The following is a 20847-nucleotide window of genomic DNA, read 5'->3' on the forward strand; positions in this document are numbered from 1 at the left end:
ATTTTGGGATGTGAAAGACTTTTATTAAGCAAATAATTTTTAAAAGTTAGGTAGATATGTGGCATGAATGATCTCGTAGTTTTAAAAATGTAATGAAAATTATTTATAGTGTGGACGCAAATATTACTGCTAGCTGTGTATGTTCTTTGACTCAGAGGTGAATTGGGAAGCATATGCAGTTGGTAGTTACTAGATAAAAAGCCAGAACTTTGCAGGTTTTACAGCGGAGATCCAGTGCCTGCCCTCACGTCTCGTGGGTTTGTTGTGAGGACAGGAAGACGTCCTTGCACTGGAAAGATGGTTCAGATCCAACCCGTGCTGCAAGGGCAGGGAAGTAGAGTGCTGTTGCAGGGATGAGAGTGGCCCATGGCCTCAGAATGACCTTGATTCAAGCCCCAGCTTCATCTGCTTTCTGGGCAACTGTGGGGATAGACTTCTGAGCTTCCATTTCCTCGTCCTAAAATGGGGATAATTTTGCATCCACAGAGGATTATGTGGGGATTACACGAGCATGTGGCGCTGGGCACTCATCCTCACTGTGGCCCTCACTGGTACAGCCCTGGGGCAGAGCCGAGCAGAGCAGGGGCCCATGCTCGCCTTCACCACTACACTTACTTCTGTTCATCGCTTAGATTACTTTGTCCATTTCTGGATTTTTAAGGGTTGAACATTTTTCTTTTAATGTTTTTGGTTTTTAATCAGTTCTATTCAATTGACTTACAATAAGATTCAGATATGAAGTGTTCAGTTCAGTACATTTTGACACTTCTGTACATCGAACTGTAGAACCTGTAACCATGCAAAATAGATACAGAAAATGCGTACACACGGGCACCTGCTCGTGCTCCTGTTCCACCACACGGGGACAACCGCTGATCGCCTGCACCGTAGGCGAGTTTGGCCTCTTGTGCTTCATAGAAACGGCATCGGACAGGATCCACTCTGTGTGTCTGGCTTCTTTCACTCCTTTTAGTGTTTCTGAGATTCTTCCCTGTTGTTAGGTGAATGTGTCGCACTCTTTTTCACTGCGTGGTAGTACTCCATTGTATGCATATGCCGCAGTTCTTTTATCCATTCTCTTATTAACGGCCCTTAGTGTTCATCTTTCCACTTTGTGGCAGTAGAGAAGGCTGCTGTGAATATTTTTATACAAGTCTTTTGTTGTGGACATATGTGTTTTTCTCCTACCTAGGAGTGGAATTGCTGGGCCTTGGGCAGCTGCAAACAGCTCTCCCGCGTGGGTTGTACTATGTTAACTCCATCACTAATCTGCAAGGGTTCTGTTTGCTCATGTCTTCCCCACACTTGCTTATGCCAGTGTTTTAAACTTTAGCCATTCTGCTGGATGTGGTTTTGATTTTAATTTTCCTGATGACTAATGAGGTTGAGCACCTCTTTCGTGTGCTTACTGGCTATTTGAATATCATTTTTTGTGAAGTGCTGTTCAAATATCTTGCCCATTTTTATCATTGGGTTTTATCATTTATCTTTTTCTTGTTGGTTTGTAGGAATTTCTTTTTATATTCTAGATGTAGATACAGGTATTCCAAATATATTTTTCTTAGTCTGTGGCTTGCCTTTTCGCTCTTCTAATGGTCTTTCAATGAACAGAGGTTCTTAATTTTAATAAAGTTCATTTTGTTGTGTTTTCTATCATAGCAAGTGCTTTTTTACGTCCTGTTTAAGAAATCTTTCTCTACCCCAGGGTCATGAAGAATGTTCTCCCATGTTTTCTTCTAGAAGCTTTATTGTTTTACACTTTGAGTCTGTGATACATTTCAGATTAATTTTTATATCCGATGAGAGTAGGGATCAAGGATGGATCGTCCCCCTGCAGGGGAGGCCCAGTTGGCCCATCACCGTATTGAAAAGCCATTTTTGGCAGTAGCACCATGACTGTAATCCAGGTGGCTATATAGATGGTCTGTTTGTGGACTCTATTCTATTTAACTGTTCTTTTAGTCCATGCTTGCACCATTACCCATCGAACGCTACAGGCATATCGTACGTCTTGATACCGGGTAGTGTCAAGTTCTTCTTCAGGAGTACCTTGGCTATTCTAGGTCCTTTGCATTTCCATATGGTGTTTAGAATTGGCCTGTTAGTTTACACACCCATGTGCAGCCTCCTGGAATTCTTAGTTGGGAGTGTCTTAAATCTGTAGCTCACTTTGGAGAAAACTGAAATCTCAGTAACACTGAGTTTTTCAAAACATGAGTGTGCTCTTTGTCTTTATTTTTTCTCAGCAGTTTTTCACATTTTCAGTGTGTAGATCTTGTACATCTTCCCATTAGAGTTATTCCTAAATAATGATTTTTGACGCTATCATAATTCTGTTTTTTATTTCAATTTCCAATTGTTAGTTGCTAGTATACAGACACACAGTTGACTTTTGTGTATTGGCCTTATACCCAGTAACCTTGATAAACTTACTCCTTGATTGTGAGGGTAGTGTTTGTAGATTCTTTCAGACTTTACGCACACACGGTCGTGACAATTTCTGTACCTTTTATTTCTTTTTTCTTAATTTACTGCATTTACAGTGCTGCCTGGTTTTTATAAGTACCTGTCACTTTCATTACATTTTTAAATGAGAACAAGTCCTTTTATGACACAGTGATAGAATAGTGGTTTTTATTTTTGGTCTAATTACCTTGTTGGGTAAAATGGAAAGTTGGCAGCCATGTGCTGGTCACTAAAATTAGATTTAAGGAGTTTTGTTGGTCTCTGAAATTTAAAGCATTTGAGAGCCTCTGAGTTGGTTAATCTTGCACCCTGTTTCTCCTTGGGCCTCAGTTTGGTAAAATAAGATCTGACGCATCAGGCTGTGGAACAGCCTGTGGTCCTCAAAGGTCTTTGGTAAACAGCACTTGTCCTGACAGTGGGGCTTTCAGGGCGACACAGAGAACACTGTGCGTGTTTTCCGCCTGCCTGAACACTGCCCAGGCTTCTCCCCACCCCAAAGAAGCTGGATCTTGACAGGAACAACAAAAACTTAACAGACTTTAAAACCTAAGATCTGTTGCCCACCTCACTTAAGGTTTTCACGTAATCAATCCAGATTAACCATAGCAGTAGAAGCACCAAAAGATGCCTTGAAAAACCGAACGGGAAATTCCTGTATTTCAGTTAATGGTGAGTTGTGTTTACTGCTCCTGCTGTACGTGAAACAAAGAGCCTGTGTGGCATTGTCTTCAGGACGTTTTTACTCCTGGATCCAGCAAACTGAATAGTTATAAAGCCTTATTGTTGTCAACACAAAAAGAGGCCAACTGTTTGGCCTTGACTTGCTAGATTGTTTCCTCCGTTTTCTCTCCGGCCTGTGACCTCAGAGGCTCAGTCTGTGGGGACACGTGCGGCCTAGTGCCTAGAACTGAAGGAAGCAGTTGGTTAAGCCAGATCCCAGGCTTGTGAGGGTGGGAAGGAAGCTCAGTGACCGTGTGGATCTGTAGTTCTTCATAATGCAGCTGAACACACGGGGCCTGGGGGAGGGAGGGAGCGGGACAGGTGCCCGAGGCTGTGCATGCTCTGATTTCTGCGTCACGTGATCTTTCCGCAGTTTCCAGCCAGAGACGACACTCCTCCATGGCTCGGATACATTCCATGACGATCGAGGCGCCCATCACCAAGGTGAAAGTTTGTGGTCTGTCTCCACTGGGCGCGGAAGTCCCTTGTTCTCCCTGTTGACTATTTTCAGCAAGAGGAAATAGGGGCCCCCAACAACACTACTACTCCCCTAGTTATATGGAGCTGCCTCCTGAGGAGAGGATGTGTGACGTGAACATTTTAACTAGTTAGCAGTGAGCACTGTCGCCAGCCTGACTCTCTGGATGGCTTATGAAACTCAGGTCTTTTCTTTCCGTATTGTAGGTGATCAATATCATCAATGCTGCACAGGAGAGCAGTCCCATGCCTGTGACAGAAGCCTTAGACCGTGTGCTGGAAATTCTAAGAACCACTGAATTATATTCACCGCAATTCGGTGCTAAGGATGATGATCCTCATGCCAACGACCTCGTTGGGGGCTTAGTGTCTGTAAGTATACTTGACCAGGCTGCTGGCTTGATCCTGCTGTTTGCTTTCTCAGAGGTGATCTGTTTATGGGCTGGCCTGCACAGAGCTCTTTGTGCGTGGGGCTCAGTAATCTGAAGGGTAGAGCGGTTCCCAGGGATGAAAATGTCTAGCTGTGATCTTGCCTATTTGAGACAGAGGCTCCTGCAGCCTGTAGGCAAAGGGAGAATGAGGGACGGGCTAGGGCCGTGCTCCAGGGATGAGGGGAGAGGAAACATGAGATAGGGAGAGGGGCCCAGAGGGACTGGGGTAGTGGTCTGGGAGCAGCTCTCACCCTGAGAGGCAGCAGGGCGGAGCGGGGGTGCTTAGAGAGCAAGGAGGACTCTGGTTTTCTAGAGGAAGCCTAGTGTCCGTAAGTGTGAGGAGGGTGGCAAGGCAATGGTGGGAAAGGCTTGAGAGCAGAGGGGCATTGCCCCTAAGGAAGCAAACTGGTCTGAGTGCCAGCAGGAACACTGGGCTTTGGGGCGTCTCTCAAGCCCGCCTCCCTGATGCTGCCCCCACCCCTGAGTTTTGCCCTCCTTCCCAGCGGCAGGCTGTGTGCTCTGGGGTGAATGGCCAAGTGCACGATTGACCACAGTGATGATCACAGGGGAGCCTTGGGGTGCGCTGGAGATGGCTGCCCTTAGCTGTCCTCTGGGACCCGCTGACCTGGGGTTTTCAAGACATAAAGAATAGTTGTGAAAAAGAAAAAAAGAGAGAGAGAGAGAAAATAGTTGTGACTTCCCTTTCTCTTGTTCCTTTGATTTTTATCAGGATGGTTTGCGAAGACTATCCGGGAATGAGTATGTTCTTTCAACAAAAAGTAAGTTTTTCCTTTTAAATTTTTTGGATCACTATGAATATTATAGCCAAACTTAAATGATGAAAATAAATTTTCCAGATAAAAGTTTTCAGATAATTTTTCTCATCAGTAAGAAGTTGTTACATCATGAAACCTGAGAAACAAAGCAACTGTCCCCTGAAGCAGCACTGTTCTCCCTACAGACCAGTCAATGCCAGAAAGCCTGTTAATTTTGTTCTCCAAATTACATCACTTTGCAGACCTTCAACAGATGTCCAGCACTATAATCACCCCCATCTCCCTTCATGACATCCCACCGCGGATAACTCGGGCCATGGAAAATGAGGAATACTGGGACTTTGATATTTTTGAGCTGGAGGCTGCCACTCATAAAAGGTGAGTTCAGGGGGTACTCAGCAGACAGAGAGCTTGATTCCAAGGGCTGATGTGGAGAAAGCCACCCGAGGAGTATGGATTCTGCCCAGAGCCATCCTTGGTCAGGCGCAGGAAGGAGTAGCCAGGGCCTAGGCCTCAAGGAGGGGATCAGTGAGAAGCCAAAGGGAGTCCACCTGGTCACAATTTCCATGGAGAGAGCAAGCATGAAATTGAGCAAATGTCTAAACCTCTCCAGATAGTAGAGTTTTTTTTCCTATAAAATACGGATATTAATTTCTCCTATAGATGATGGTATGTTGAGATAGTGACAAAGAGCCCCATTTAGAGCCTAGAACAAAAAATGAGAAAAAAAACATTTTGTGGGAGGAGGGTATAGCTCAGTGGTAGAGTGCATGCTTAGCATGCATGAGGTCTTGGGTTCAATCCCTAGTACCTCCATTTAAAAAATAAATAAATAAAGCTAATCCCCCCCCACGAAAGAAATAAACACATTTGATAAGAGCTGTCCCCAGATCTGAGTCTCTGTGTTGGTGACAGGCATGGGGACATCCCAAACTCCCATCATCCTGATCTGGGTGTCGTCACAGGTGGGATTGGGGTTTTAACTTCCGCTCTGTACTGTGCTGGAAAAGAGCAGTCAGCCAAAGGGGTGTGGCTGGCTTGGTGCACAGGAAAGGGTGTCCAGACCTGATGCGAGCCAGTGCTGCCCTGCAGGAGGGCGAGATCCAGACCCTGGCAGACAGAAGGCAGCCGCAAGAGAGATATGCCCTGCTAGCTGTGGGATAACTCGTCAGGTCTTATCCCAGTCTGAGTGACAGTCCCCAAGACAGCCCTTGCCCTTTGCTCATGCTCACAGTAAGACAACCTTTTGAAACATTCTGCATCCATGTACCCTACACGGGCAAGGACAGCAGAAAAGAGTATTCCCATGGTAAACAAATCTTTGGGCCCCTGGTTTACATACTAGTGACATTCCTGTGAACTGGCCAAGACAGGTCCATTCCAGTCCTGTGAGCCTACCACCTCTGGAGACGGCCTCAGCAGAGACAAGTTTCTTGACCTTCCAAGCGGAGACCAGATGCTGGGTGAAGATGACTTCTCAAAGAAGGGCCTGATTTGGTGGCCAGCTGGTCACCTCTGGGGAAACCTCCTCATACTGTAACACCCGCCTCCAGATTGTCAGCTCCATCACATGACATGTGACAGCATCTGGCTCACATGTGCTCATCAGGACCTGTTATTTTCTCCTAGGCTGGACATCTGGCCAATGACATAGGTCCAGCAAGTCCAAAGGAGAGGATAGGGCTCAGGGTGGTACAAGTTTAGCCTGGCATCATGTTGATTTGCAGGTGATGGGGGGACTCCACCAGTGCAAGCAGGAGTCTGAATCAGGAAGGGCAGCGTGAGCACTCACCCCAGCCAGTGGGGAGTATCACATGAGTGCTCCGGGGTTGGAGCTGGGCTCCACCCAGGGTTGGCGTGGGCGACCAGGAGAAAGAGCTGCAGAGCACCATCCGCACAGGTCCCACGGGGCTGCCCTGCACACACTCTGGAGTCTGGCTCGGGTTTGCTTGCTTCATCTGTTCAGATCCAACACTTTGCCTGTTTCTTTGCTTTGTTCTAATGCTGTGGGTGTTTTTCTCTGTAGGCCTTTGATTTATCTTGGTCTCAAAATGTTTTCTCGCTTTGGAGTCTGTGAATTCTTAAACTGCTCCGAGACAACGCTGAGATCGTGGCTACAAATTATCGAAGCCAATTACCACTCTTCTAACCCCTACCACAACTCCACGCATTCTGCCGACGTGCTGCATGCCACTGCCTATTTTCTCTGCAAGGAGAGGATAAAGGTGAGCTGTGTTTGTGCTCCATGCTTAACAGGCAGTGCGACTGCTCAGGAATGTCCCCACATGTGTGCAGCCTGGCCCAGGAAGGGCGTGGCCACATGAGAAGTGGGGCAGGGGCTGCACCATGGCTCTGGGGGGTTGGCATGTTAATTCATGACATGACCCCAGCTATTCAGTGGAAGATTAAGGAGGAGCATTTGGTCCCTGGGATGAAAGCCAGAAAGAACAGGATAGAGCTGTGTTTGGGGGTCTCTCTCTGAACCTACAGACAAGTTCAGTTCAGTCCCTCACTGTTGGATATGCCCCCACCCATCCCTCAAAGTCAGCGGGATTTGAGACCAAGTTCATTATCTTTGCCCAGCACTCTTATCCAGGGTTGCCTTCCCGGTCCAGAGTTCCAAGCAGATACACAGGTCAGAAACCTGGAGTCATCTTCAGTTCATTCCTCATCTGGAGATCATTTGACCTTGCCTACTGCAACCCTTAAGTGTTCTCAGAATCATCTCCTCTGCGTAATGCCCCCGCTGCTGTCCCAGGGAAGGTCCCATCATTTGTCATCTAGATAGTGCCAAACAAGAACCCCTGAGTCCTCTGCCTCCTAGGGAACTCAGTCTGACCATGTTGTTCCCAGGAGCAGCTTCCCATCTCCTACAGGACTTAAACTTGAAACCCCGGAGGATGGTGTGCACAGCTCCCTGCCACACAGGCCATGTTTGCGCCGTGCTAAACCCCTTTAGGGTCTGAAGCTCCTGCCCTTGACATGCTGCTCCCCTTGCTGGCTGGCTTCCCTCACATCCCGCCCTGTCCTTCAGGGATCCACGTCAGCCCTCCCTGGACTCCCCTCCACCCCCAGTCCTGACTTGGGTGCCCTTCCTCTGTACTCTCACACCCTCCTGGGCATCGTCCTGATTTTGCTGTATTTGCAGGCCTGCTGTCCACTCCACTTGGACAGTATCCCCAGTGCCTGTCCCACTCCATTGCGTCATTGCAGCAAAGGAAGGGTGACGACCACTGGCTCAGTGGCTCCCTGAGGCTCCTAGTATCAGGTGCAGTGGCCACTGGCAGCTACAATGGCCAGTCAGAACTGGCTCAGGGTCTACCTGGGGGCCATTTAGCAGCCTTAGCTCCAGCTTTGAGGCCTCAGGAGCAAAGGGATGGGAGTAGGTCACAATCGGGAGAGCTTCACAGAAGAAAGGGCCCATTCAAGGCATGTTGCTCGCTGCCCACTCCCAAACCAAGCTTCCTAAGAAAGCTTTCCATATTGTAAATTATTTCATTAGGGAAAATTTCAAAGCAGCAACTAGACTTGTACCGATTTGCCAAAACATTTGTGTTATTTCCTTCAACATCTGTCATAAAATAGCAGAGCGGGTCCAGGGAGCTCTAGGTCACGGCCATTTCACGTTTAGAAGTATATGTGGGAGCAGAAAACCAAACCATTGGGTTTGTATCTAAGAAAACAGGGCCTTGTGAGTAATGAAAGAGACAGCGAGACATCATTGCCTGATGTCCTGGCATCTGGGGCAGCCACATGGTGGCCAAGCCCAGCCCTGGCGGTCAGGCAGAGCGGGGGGACTGCCTCCCGGTCCCACTTCCCCATCTGTGGCCTGGGATTGGTGTGTGGAGGAGAACAACACGAAGGGATGTTTCTGGCTTGTTCACTCCTCACCCTGAAAGCAGTCTGCTCAGAGCTGGGACTCTCTTGCCCTTTCTCTGCTCCCTCTAGTTTTGTTGTTGTTTTAAGAAAGATCATGACTAAGACTGTGGATAGAATAAGGGTCCAGAGAGAGGACTGTTTTTATCAACTATGAAAACAAATGGCAGGGGAAGACATCTGGGTCAATGTGGTTCAGCAGATGAAGACAACCTAATTTCTGCTGTAATTTACTGCTTTTGAACTACTCTATAGATACCATACAAATACATATTCAGAAAGCTATCTTAATTTTTAATAGCATTTATTGAGATATAATTCACCCAAAGTTGAAACTACTGAATTTCAGTTTAAATATAAGACTGATATACACCTTCTTTTCAAGTGTCTGTAAAGTATTTCCAAAAATGATCTTATACTAGGACACAATGAATGTCTTGATAAACTTCAGAATTTCAAAATTTTCTAACTACAACAAAAGCCAGAATAACTAAAGGTTAAATTTAAAATGTCAGCTGCTACAAATAAGAAAATATTTGGGTATAAACAAGGAAATAAACCCCAAAATAACAGCCTATTTAGAAAACAAAATGAGAAATCTATATAACAAAACCTATAGAATGAGAAGAGCAAAAATCCCAGATGGTTCTTTGGCTAGAATTTAATTTTCTTGGTTATTTCAAACTAATCAAGAAGTACAGAAAACACAGAAATACACCCATGTGAAATGGAGAATGACAGAAGAAAGTACTGTACACTTCAGTACTAACTTAGAAGCCTTAAAATGGTTCCTTAGAAGAAGGAAGGAAGGAAGGAAAAGTTTTAAATCAAAGAAATGCTAGAGGTAGAAAACCAAAAGAGGTCAATACCATGGAAGGAGTTTTTAAACTATCAACTAATTTCTTCAAAACTTGGCTCCTGACCCAGATGGACAAGTGAGTTCTTTAGCCCTTTAAGGAATTTTTCCATGTTACATAAACCTTTTCAAAGCCTTGAAAAAGGTGGAAAACTTCCAGATCATTTTACCAAACTCAAAAACCTGACATCAACAGATAGCACCGGAAGGGGGCAGAAAACTAGAGACCAATCCCCAGTTAATGTAAGTGATGCACACCTTAAACAATTATTTCTCTTTTATTTAGTAATTCTAGTTTATGTTGGTCTAAGTCAGTATTTCAGACTAAGGACCTTTTTTTGTGATGGGTCTAGAGACAGACTGGCTGAGGAGGTGACTCAAGTCTGTTGAGGACCCCCTGTATCGTGGTAAGTCCTTACCTTGTGTGAGACTGAGAACCAGATAATGTTTCCTAATAAACGTGCATAAAGATGTCACTGTTTCTGAGTGGAGACAGGACAACTAGATTTGCTCGACAATATGCTTTTATCAGAAATCCTAAATATTCTTACCTTAATAGTAGGGCAGAAAGAAAACTATACAGGAGGCTTCCTTGCTTTCAATGCCATGCCCCAGTTTTTTAAAAATCTCTGGTTTTCAGCAAACTTTAGATCCACTTGATGAGGCCGCTGCCCTCATTGCAGCCACCATTCACGACGTGGACCACCCTGGGAGAACCAACTCCTTCCTGTGTAACGCTGGCAGCGAGCTGGCCATCCTGTACAACGACACCGCGGTGCTGGAGAGCCACCACGCGGCCTTGGCCTTCCAGCTGACCACTGGAGATGACAAATGCAATATCTTTAAAAACATGGAGAGGTAAGAACAACGACTAGGAAAGTATGTTTCCTCTCTCTCTTTAAAACAATTTTATTAAGATATAATTCATACTATACATTTCACCCAGTTAACATGTACAGTGGTTTTCACTATATTCAGAGGTGTGCAACCATCACCACAGTTTTAGAACATTTCCATCCCCTCCCACAGAAGAACCTCCAACTCAATGGCAGTCCCTCCCCATTCCCTCCTCGGCTCTCAGCCACTCCCCTACCAGCTCTAGGCAGGCAGTCACGGATCTACTTCCTGTAGATTTGCCAGTTCTGGGCATTTTGTATAAATGGAAGCATCCCCAGTATGTGGTGTTTTGTGACTGGCTTCTTTCACTTAGCGTGTTTTCAAGGTTCAGCTCCTTTGTGTCTTGACGTTTCCAGACAGCGAAGTGTCAGGCTGACACCGTGAGCCCTTAGAGACTCAGGGGAGACGTCATCTTACGTCTCTGCCTGCAAGACTCCACGGTGCCCAGCAGACTTCTCATCGCTAATTATTCAGTCCCAAGTTCTTTCACAGCACTTACCACATTTTAAACTAATCATTTCCACCACTTGTCTAATGTCTGGCTTGATTCTTAAGCTCTGTAAGATCAGTGTCGTGGGTGTTTTGTTCACCACTGTGCCCTTGGTGTCTAGTGTGGTGCCGGGTTCATGGCAGGGACTTAACAAGTAGTAGATGGCAGAGTTCTGTCATGAGGAATACTGACGGGGAATTTTAAGGAAAGTTTTAAACTCCTTTGCCATGTTTCAGAATATTATAGGTGGAGTTAAAGTAGGCTTTGTTCATAGTTGCTTGTATATACACCAGTTATCTCTGGAAAAATCCACAGGACCCTGGTAACTCTGGTTGTCTCCAGGGAAAAGAACAGGGTAGCTGGAGCCAAATAGAGAGTTCATTAATCTGGGGGTTTGCATCCTCAAAAAATCAAAATTTTAAAATAATGCAGTAAAAACAAAGGCTGGAGGAAGAGGTATCAAGTACTTCCTGTGATTCTCAGCTTTCAGAAGGTCTGCCCTCTGTTGTCTGGGCACTAAAATTGTTGGATCTCAAGGACCCTCTGGGTGGAGTAGGTAATTCATAACCACAGGTCTGTCTTCATTAAGAGCTGGCTTTGTTCACCCCTCCTGTGTCCCATCTTATTTTATCTAAGAACTCTGTGCCTTACGCTACAGAATGACAGCCACATGAACACTGCCTCTGTGCAGTCTTGCCCATAGCCTTCTGGTTTTAACTTTTGTTTAGGTTCTGCTTGCTAAAGACGATCGAGGCAGCAGCCTACAACTTCCACATTCTTTTAAAGCTTGCCCTGCTACTGACTACCGGTGCGTTAGAACTTTAGCTGCAGTGGACACGTATCCTAGGTTAACAGCTTGTTTTCAGGAGCACGTCTCCGGTCTGGATCAGTCACCTGCAGCAGCCTCTCGTTTGTCCTCTGAAACAGGAATGACTACCGGACCCTGCGCCAGGGTATTATCGACATGGTCTTAGCCACAGAAATGACAAAGCACTTCGAGCACGTCAACAAATTCGTCAACAGCATCAACAAGCCCTTGGCAGCATTAGAAGAAAACAGGGTAAGGGAACTGACTGCAAAGGGAGCCTGTGTTTTGACCCTTATCCCTTCGTGTTGTGGGAAAACATGGGCTTAGGGGATCCTGAGTGTGGAAGGGTTCCCCGCATCGGGCTCACTGAATTTAATTTCCACTGGTTAAAACAATTATTTAAAGTACAAAAACTTGGCAAAGAAATATAGGACATACAAAAATAGATACGAAAACTCTGAAGGGAGGGTCACGTTTTAGATAAACTAACTTTGGATGGGTGGACCATTCCTTTAGTCCTTTCTCAACAGTTGTCCCCTTCCCCTCTTCTGGAACATTCTGGGGTCAGCTGGAGCCTGAGACAGCTCTCAGCCGCTCCCACTGTGCACATTCTGCGGTAGCAGCAGCTGTCCTGTTGGTCTGTGTCACAGGAGGGTGGGGGTGGGGAAGGATTCTGTATTTTCAACCACAGGGATGACATTACTGTCGCCCCGCATTTCTGGACTTGACGCGTGAGTCAGAACAACTTCCTGGCAAGAACATTAAACCTCTCGGCAGGCAGGAGCCCACAGCTGAGGAAGCAGACCGATCTGAGTTCCCTCCCTACTTCTCCTTTCCCTTTCCTTGTAGAGTGAGCGTAACAGAGCTCAAGGCCCAGGACTGAAGGGCAGGGCGCGAGGCAGGCATGTCATCAGGGGTGCTTAGATCCAGGTTCGCTGTGAGAGCAGCGCGTAAAGAGCATGCTCTTTCATGAACCCTTGTCCTTTGAGGCCCACACGTCTGCCCTACCACCTGCGGGGTTGCTGAACATCCCAGCACCAGCTCTCAGCCTTTTCCACATTCCTCCTCCCCTACTCCTGTCACCACTTTGCGAGTCTTTGCCATGCATGGGGTGACTTACCCATTCAGACTAGGACCACAATTACTTGAATTCTAACTCTGCTTTACTGCTGCAGCTCACTTGTTTGGCCCTGGGCTTTGTCTGCCCCTGGCTTTCGAGCTTATTACCCCTTCACACTTGTTCCTGTTTAACCTGATCTGAAACCTGTTGAGAACTCTGCTCCCTTCCCCCTTCCCTCTGCTCCAGTTTGGCAGCCTGCCTTTCACTTCACTCCCTTTCCAAGGACTTTCAGTGCAGAGGCACCCACACCAGCCTCTCCATCCTGGAGAGGGCAGGTTACTGCCTGGGCCACTGCTCCTGGCTGACCCTACGCCCAACAGAAAGACACCACATACCTCATAGACTTGGTTTCCTCCATCTAGTCTGGGCAGTTCCGAGACTCAGCTGAGTCCTCTGTTTCATTTCATCTCTTGTCAGTTCTTGGGGTTACCTGAGAGACTGGAATCAATATCCAGTGGGTCAGGGCAGGGACAAAGTATCATGAAAGAAAATCATTTCCAGCTGGCAGCACTGAACTGTAGTCACACATCTGAAGAGAGACAGGTCAGCTCAAAGCTGGTTGGCGTAGGAAACAAGGAGAAGTAGTGAGGACACTCCCCTTGTCCATTCTGGCATGCTGCAGGGACTGGGCAGCCTCCACTCAGGCTGCCACCTACCCATCTTGGTAGATCTGTCCCCACTGACATGGGACCATCAGGCCTTCTGACCACTCATTGACATCACATGACTGACTCCTTTGGAAAGTTGCTTGATGGGCAGAAGATCAGAATGAGGAGAGGCTTGCTTGTGTCTTTGACTGTGTTCTTTGCCCCAGTACTCTCTCCCAACCTGAATTTGCTTCAGAGGGTCCGTTACACCATGGATTGAGAATCCACACCTGGAGGGGTTCCTTGTAAGTCAGACAACATGTGGTACCGTGAGTGGACAGAATTCAAAACAAAAGGTAGAATTTGGGTTCTTATCCTGGCTCAGTTGGGTAGCTTTGGACCTGTCATTTCACTTCTCGGAGTCCCAGTGTCCTCATCAGTAAAATGTAATAGTAAATAATACTATTTTTTATGTTTACCACAAGACCTTCTTGTGAGTGCAGATCAAGAGAATGACTAAATCCTCTGTACCCCATAAAATGTTAGGGCAGTGTGTGGGAAGTATCACTGTGTCAGACACAGTCTTGCATCCTGACAGCTCATCCTCAAGATCATACCTGGGACAGGGCTGGGCTGGGGACTGGGTTGTGAGAACAGAGCCCCTGCTGGACCACGAGACTCTTTTTGTCATGAGGGCAGAGAAAACTTACTTTTCAGTGAATATTGAGTTCTTACCAAGGAAGAGCAATAGAAATGACAGAACAGAAAGAAAAGGCAACTGTGAGAAATAAATAGAGTGAGACAAAGAGCCAAGAAGAGGGGGGAGGGCAGATCTCCCAGCCTCCGGTGCTACCCTCTGCTCCTGGGTCCTGCTGGAGTCCCCCTGGGCCTTGGTTTTCCGCTTTGAGCTCGGCCCCTCACTTTACAAAGCTCAGGGTATCCTCAGCACTGTTCTGTAAGACACTGAATTTGTAAATCCTGGACAGTGCCTTACTGTGGGTACAGGGGGACACATTTTGATCGCTTTGCATTCCACTTATGTTTTAGGAAACTGATAAAGATCAAGAAGCCATAAACACTATGCTTAGGACTCCAGAGAACCGAACTCTGATCAAACGAATGCTGATTAAGTGTGCTGATGTGTCCAACCCCTGCCGACCCCTGGAGCAGTGCATTGAGTGGGCTGCACGGATCTCAGAAGAGTATTTTTCTCAGGTAAGATGCAGCCTCCTAAGTGAGAGAGAGAGAGAAACACCCTAAGAAGTAATTAAAACTAGGAAGCAGAGTTCTAAATGGAATTCTGTCCTTGCAGAACACTGCTTGTGTTACAGGCTTACTGAGTAATGAGTTCTGTTAGTTCCCCCTCATCTGAAAATGTGTTCTGTTTTGCCTTCATTCTTGCAAGATATTTTCACTGGATGTTTGACATTTTCACCTAACAGCACCTTAAAGGTATGATTATACACTGTTGTCTCTCTCTCTGGGTAGGAAAAAATTCTTGTGAGGTAGAAAAAATTAGAAAATATAATGGCTAATTTTTTTCAAAATTTAGTAGAAGATACATATATATACACATATAGATTTAGGACACCCAGCAACTCCTAACCCATACCGAGGCACGTCATAGGCAAGCAGCTATAAGATATAAATTTTTGAAATCACAGAGAACAGTGACTCTCATCTTTTATGCCTTCATGTCAGAAACTATGAAGGCCAGAAGACACTGGAACAACATTTTTAAAATGCTGTCACCCTAGAATTTTATATCCAGTGAAAATATCCTTAAAGAATGAAGGCAAAAGAAATGCTAAAGGAAGTTCTTAAGGCTGAAAGGAAATGACACTAGATACAAAGTTGGATCTTTAGGAAGGAATGAAAAGCACCAATAATGGCAAGTAATAAAAACCACAGTGAGATATCACCTCACACCTGTTAGAACAGCTCTTACCAAACGATTAAGAAGTAAGTAAGTGTTGTCAAGAATGTGATTAGTGCAGCCATGATGGAAAACAGTATGGAGATTCTTCAAAAAATTAAAAATGGAAGGGGCCGTGTAGTAGCCCAGTGGTAGGCTGAGTTGAGCAGGCATGAGTTCCTGGGTTCTATCCCCAGTTCCCTCCATTAAAGAAAAAAAAGGAACTACCATATGATTCAGCAATTCTACACTAACCCAAAAAGAGATATGCACTCCCACGTTCATTGCAGCATTACTTACAATAGCCAAGATACCGAAACAACCTACACATCCGTTGGCAGGTGAGTGGGTAAGATGATGTGGGTGTGGGGAGGTCTGTGTATACACACACAGTGGAATATTATTTTTAAGAAAGAATGAACTCTTGCCATTTTTAAAGGCTTTATGTTAAGCAAAATAAGTCAGGGAAAGACAAATACCGTAGGATGTTACTTATATGTGGAATCTTAGAGAACAGATTTGTGGTTGTCAGATGAGTGGGTGAGGGTGCAGAATTGATGAAGGGAGTCAAAAGGTACAAATTTCCAGTTATAAAATAAGTCCTGGGGAGGTAATGTACAACTTGGTGATTCTAGTTAATAATACTATACTGCATATTTGAAGGTTGCTAAGAGTAGATGTTAAAAGTTATAATTGTAAGAAGAGAAATTCTGTAACTATGTTTGGTGACAGATGATTATGGTGATCATTTCAGCATATGCAAATATTGAATTATGTTGTATACCTGAAACTAATATAGTACTGTATATCAGTTATACCTCAATAAACAGAAAAAGATAAAATATTTTTTAAAATGATAGCAAGCTGGGTAACTATAAAAGATTTTTTCCTTGTAATTTCTCTAAATACGTAGGACTATTTTAAGCACGAGTTATAGCATGCATTGTAGAAGATACAGTTGTCCTATCTTATGGCTACATATATGATAACATAAAGGATGAGGGAAAGTAAAACTGACCTACACAAATCCAAGATTCCTACATTTTTTACCTGAAGTGTTGGTTATATCCTTCACTTTTCATTCTACTGAGCTAATAATACATTTAGTAATCCCTAGAGCAGTGTAGCTTAAAAGCTAATAGATATAATAGAATTCTAAAGTTTATTAAATGATACAAAGGCAACAGGAAAGGAGAAATAGAGGAATAAACCGAAAAGAGTAAAATGGTAGTTCTATAACTCTAATCATATCAATACCTACATTAAATGTTAGTGGACTAAACACTCCAATTAAAAGACCATCAGACTGGATTTTGGAAAAATAATACCAACTGCATGCAGTCTGCAGAAGACACTTAAAATATAAAGGGTAGGTGCAAAGTAAATGGATGGAAAAAGATATAGCATGCAAATTCTTAATATGAAAAGTCTGGGATGGACAGATCTTAGACAAAATAGTCGTCAAGACACAAAATAAAGTGGGACATTTCAAAATGATTAAAAGTTCTATATAGGCAGACATACTAATCATAAATGTCTGTGCATTTATTTAATAACAGAACTTCTTGACAGAAGCACAGGGACAAGTAGGATCATAGATTTTAATACCCATTTTCAGCAATGCTAGAGCAACTGGATTAAAGTATCAGTCACCTTACCTTAGTTAATGTATATTCTGCAGCAGACTTACAGTGTAGTGTTTTAGAAGTATTAAGTGCACGATATGTTCACCAACATATCATATGCTGGAGCCAAAGAAAAGATTCAGTAAGTTTCAAATAACTGAAATCATATGGAATATATTCTCTAGCCACAGTGGAGTTAAATCAGTAACAATAAGGTACCTATGTAAACACCAGATATTTGGAAATTGACAGCACATTTCTAAATAAACCATGGGTCAGATAACAAAGGAGATTAGAAAATATATAGAAATTAAATGAAAATATATTAAAATTGAGATGCAACTAAGTGATTAGAGAGACATTTATAATTAGAGAAAGCACTAAAGTTAATGACTTAGATTTCACCTTACACTAGAAAAAGACAATGTAAACACAAAGTAGGAAAGAAGGAATAAATAAATAAAAGCAAAAAATGAAGAAATAGAAAAGAAACAGTAAAAAAAAAATTACAAAGCCAAAAGTTGATTCTTTGCCAGAATTAACAAAATCTGTGAATACCTAGCTGGAATAATCAAGAAAACGAGAACACAGATTACCAATATCAAGAATGAAAGTATTGTTGCAATAACTGACAAATGAAATGGTCAAATTCCTTGAAAACTACAATTTACCAAAACTGACAAGATTAAACAATAACCTTAGAAGCCCCATATTAAAGACATTTGGTCAAAATGTTTCAGTGAAAGGCTTTTAACGAAGAAAACTCCAAATGATTTCATTGAGGAATTCTATGAAACGTTTAAGAAATTATGCTAGTCTTACAAATTATACCAGAAAATAGATGGGAGAACACTTTGCAAATCATTTTATGAAGCCCTTATTACCCTGCTATGTAACTTGACAAAGATAACATCAGGAGAAAATTACAGTCCATCATCCTTATGAACACAGATTGCAGAGCCAAAGCAAAGAAACAGAGCATGAGGGCTTTCACTGACCTTCAACAAGTCAGCTGATTCCATGTGGATGGGGAGGGCAGGCCTGCCGTAGAAAAGCCTCTGGAGCCACGAATGAGCACTGAGCCGAGCCTCTGCTCCCCCTCGGGAGGGGGAGTGTCAGGAGGGCACCTGCCTGGGGCCCTGCTCTCTGAGCCAGACAGGCCAGTGGGCGGTGAACCCGAGGCTCTTCCTGCCCCCTCCCTCCCTGCCCATGGCAGAGACCCATGTGGAGATAACCCTGCAGTTTTCTGAGACAGCAGTGGGGACGGGGCTGCCAGCCTGTGGCCTGCCAGCAGAAGCCAAGACTTGTCAGTGTTCCCTGCTGCTTCTCTTCCCAGAGCACCCTGATCCGACCTCCCACACCTCCTGGAGTCGTCTGCTCCTGGCCCAGCAACAGGTGTAGAGGGTCTCTGTCCTGGCCTGTCCCATAGTCTAGCACAGGCCTCTTTCTTGGCACCCGCCCCAGCACCGTCAGCACCCAGCCAGTATAAGTGCACCTCTGCAGGACGCTCGGTACAGTCCCTCCCAGGAAACCTCCAAAGGTTACCTGCTACCCTCAAGTAGACCTCGCATGTTGAGAACTGTGGTGAGTCACTGCCACTTCCAGGGAAAGTCATCTGCCTTTAGCTGTGGAGCCCAGTTCTTCCAGTGACTTGGCAAGCAGCACCTGGACAGTTGTCAAGAACAGTACTGGGGGTGTGGGTGGACCGGGAGGCACCGGCCCTAGTTAGCTCTGTGGAAACAGTTCCAGGGGTAAGAATTGGGAGGGACAGGCCCCCAGCCCCAACAGGAGGTTTTCTTTTGGTCCTACTGAACACCAGAATTCTTGTCCCAGTGTTGGCCACTCAAGAAATGTCCTCCACTCTCAGAACAGCACTTCTACAGCCCCATGTGGCCCCCAGAGCTGGGCAGAGTCCGAGCGCACTGCACACCTTCCATCCTCAGCCCTTGCGTCACTGACAGGCCCTGCAGAGAAGTCCGTGCTAGGTCAGAAAGTTCTCTCGTCCCAGACTCTCTACCTCTGCTGAACGCCCTGTGGCACCCACCTGCACACACTGGGTTCCCTGAAGTTACTAACTCCACCGCCTGTCTTCTGTGCAGAGCTGCCCCTTTGGCCATCTCCCTACCGCAGCCGGTCCACCAGGGGCCGTCTGCCCTGACAATCAGGAATAGGGATCCGGGGAGCCGCTGAGGACAGCTGTGCCTTCCGGAGCCAGAGGATGGCTCTGCCCCTTCTAGCCAGGCACGCCCCATCTCCTTTAATGCTGGTCCCACACTCAGCAACCCCATCATCCTGCCCCTTGCGTGACCGTCCGACTTCACTTTCAGCCCTGGCTCCAGCAGGGACCTCTCGGTGATTCTAATCACCTGCGCAAACCCTCTGAGTTCCCACCTCGTTCCAGGAAGACCCTCTGCCTCATCGTCCCCCTCTGGGTGCCCCTCATCCTTTTCTCCAGGACCCTTTGATGAAAGTAAGACTTTATTTAAAAAAAAAAGAACAAGAAACTCCCTTTTATGTTTTAAGACAAATTTGTCTTTTCCTCCAGGATCTTAATTATATATATATATTTTTTTCATTTCATTTAAAATATATCTTTTTTTTTTTTAAACAAACCCCTCTGGAATCCTAAAGATGTTCTGGGAGAATCTGACTAAAGCACATGAAACTCTTCACAGAGCTTCTTTACCTCAAGGATCTCAAGGACATTCAGAACGTTTTCAAATAAAAATCTGGTCTGAGATGAGAGGCAGCCACTAGTCCCTCCTCCGGGAGGGGGGCTGGCTGTTCCTCGCTCCCCCTTCAGCTCTTGGGTCAGGCCCTTGAAACACCTGACAGGAGAGAGGGCTGGGCTGGGAGCAGCAAGGAGGTGGCTAACAACGGTTCATGCACCACAGATACCATTTGGGATCTTACCTGAGGAGCTTCAGCAAGAGGCTTCTGGGTGTTGAAAATGTGGGTTGGGCCGGGTTGGGGTGTCCTCAGGCCCCCGGCACAGAGCAGTCCTCACTCTGGGGACAACCTGGTATGCAGCGGCAGGTCTGCTTTGTCGGCTCGGGCTGTCATCCCCACGTGCTCCCTGGGAGGCCAGGAGAGTCTCCAGTGGAGCCGGATCCTGGAGTCTTGTAATTCCAGCATTTTCTGCTTTACAGACGGATGAAGAGAAGCAACAAGACTTGCCTGTGGTGATGCCAGTTTTCGACAGAAATACCTGCAGCATCCCCAAATCCCAAATCTCTTTCATTGACTACTTCATCACAGACATGTTCGACGCTTGGGACGGTAAGAACACTTAGAGCATATCTCCCTAAATAGCGGGGAACTGCCTGTTAGGTAGCAAATAGCGTCGTTTTTGACTTTAGAACATGTTAGGGGGCTCAGACTTTCACGAAGGTCTGAGGAGATGCAATGAGCTGTCACCCGGGAACCTGAGGGCGGGGTGGGCGCCTCCTCCTCACTGGCCGGCCCCCAGGGCTGGCCGGGGTACTGCCCATTTTGTAGATGATAGAAGTGAACTTGGGGCTGCACAGCCGGTGGTAGAGAACCTAGGATTCAAAACCACTTATGTCAACTCCAGTTCCCACACTGTTCCTGCGGGAACCCTTCTGCCATCTGCTCCCCCAGCTTCTCCCACCTGGCTGTGCAGCAGACCTGGGGCAGGCTGTCTCTGGCGGAGACCCATGCCCCTCTTTAACCTTCAGCACAGGCAGAGGGGACTGTCAGGTAGAGGATTCTCAGGGCTGAGGCCCCACGGATACTCCCTGGGCAGCTGCGCTGTGGCAGACACACATCCAGACCTGGTCAGC

General features: G+C 45.8%; 1 protein-coding gene across 3 annotated transcripts in view; it reads left to right on the forward strand.

Annotated features, from left to right (window-relative positions):
* PDE8A (phosphodiesterase 8A) overlaps positions 1–20847 on the forward strand; it is a 117034-nt gene that overhangs the window by 94333 nt on the left and 1854 nt on the right. For all 3 annotated transcript variants that reach the window (XM_006198413.4, XM_072950848.1, XM_072950847.1), the window contains 9 exons: positions 3560–3630; positions 3871–4035; positions 4825–4873; positions 5113–5248; positions 6897–7095; positions 10243–10460; positions 11917–12049; positions 14552–14719; positions 20194–20323. In XM_006198413.4, the coding sequence (XP_006198475.1) occupies positions 3560–3630; positions 3871–4035; positions 4825–4873; positions 5113–5248; positions 6897–7095; positions 10243–10460; positions 11917–12049; positions 14552–14719; positions 20194–20323 (1269 nt within the window). The remainder of the gene's footprint in view (positions 1–3559; positions 3631–3870; positions 4036–4824; positions 4874–5112; positions 5249–6896; positions 7096–10242; positions 10461–11916; positions 12050–14551; positions 14720–20193; positions 20324–20847) is intronic.

The sequence above is a fragment of the Vicugna pacos genome, chromosome 27 (assembly GCF_048564905.1).
Source record: "Vicugna pacos chromosome 27, VicPac4, whole genome shotgun sequence".
In the NCBI taxonomy this organism is placed as follows: domain Eukaryota; kingdom Metazoa; phylum Chordata; class Mammalia; order Artiodactyla; family Camelidae; genus Vicugna; species Vicugna pacos.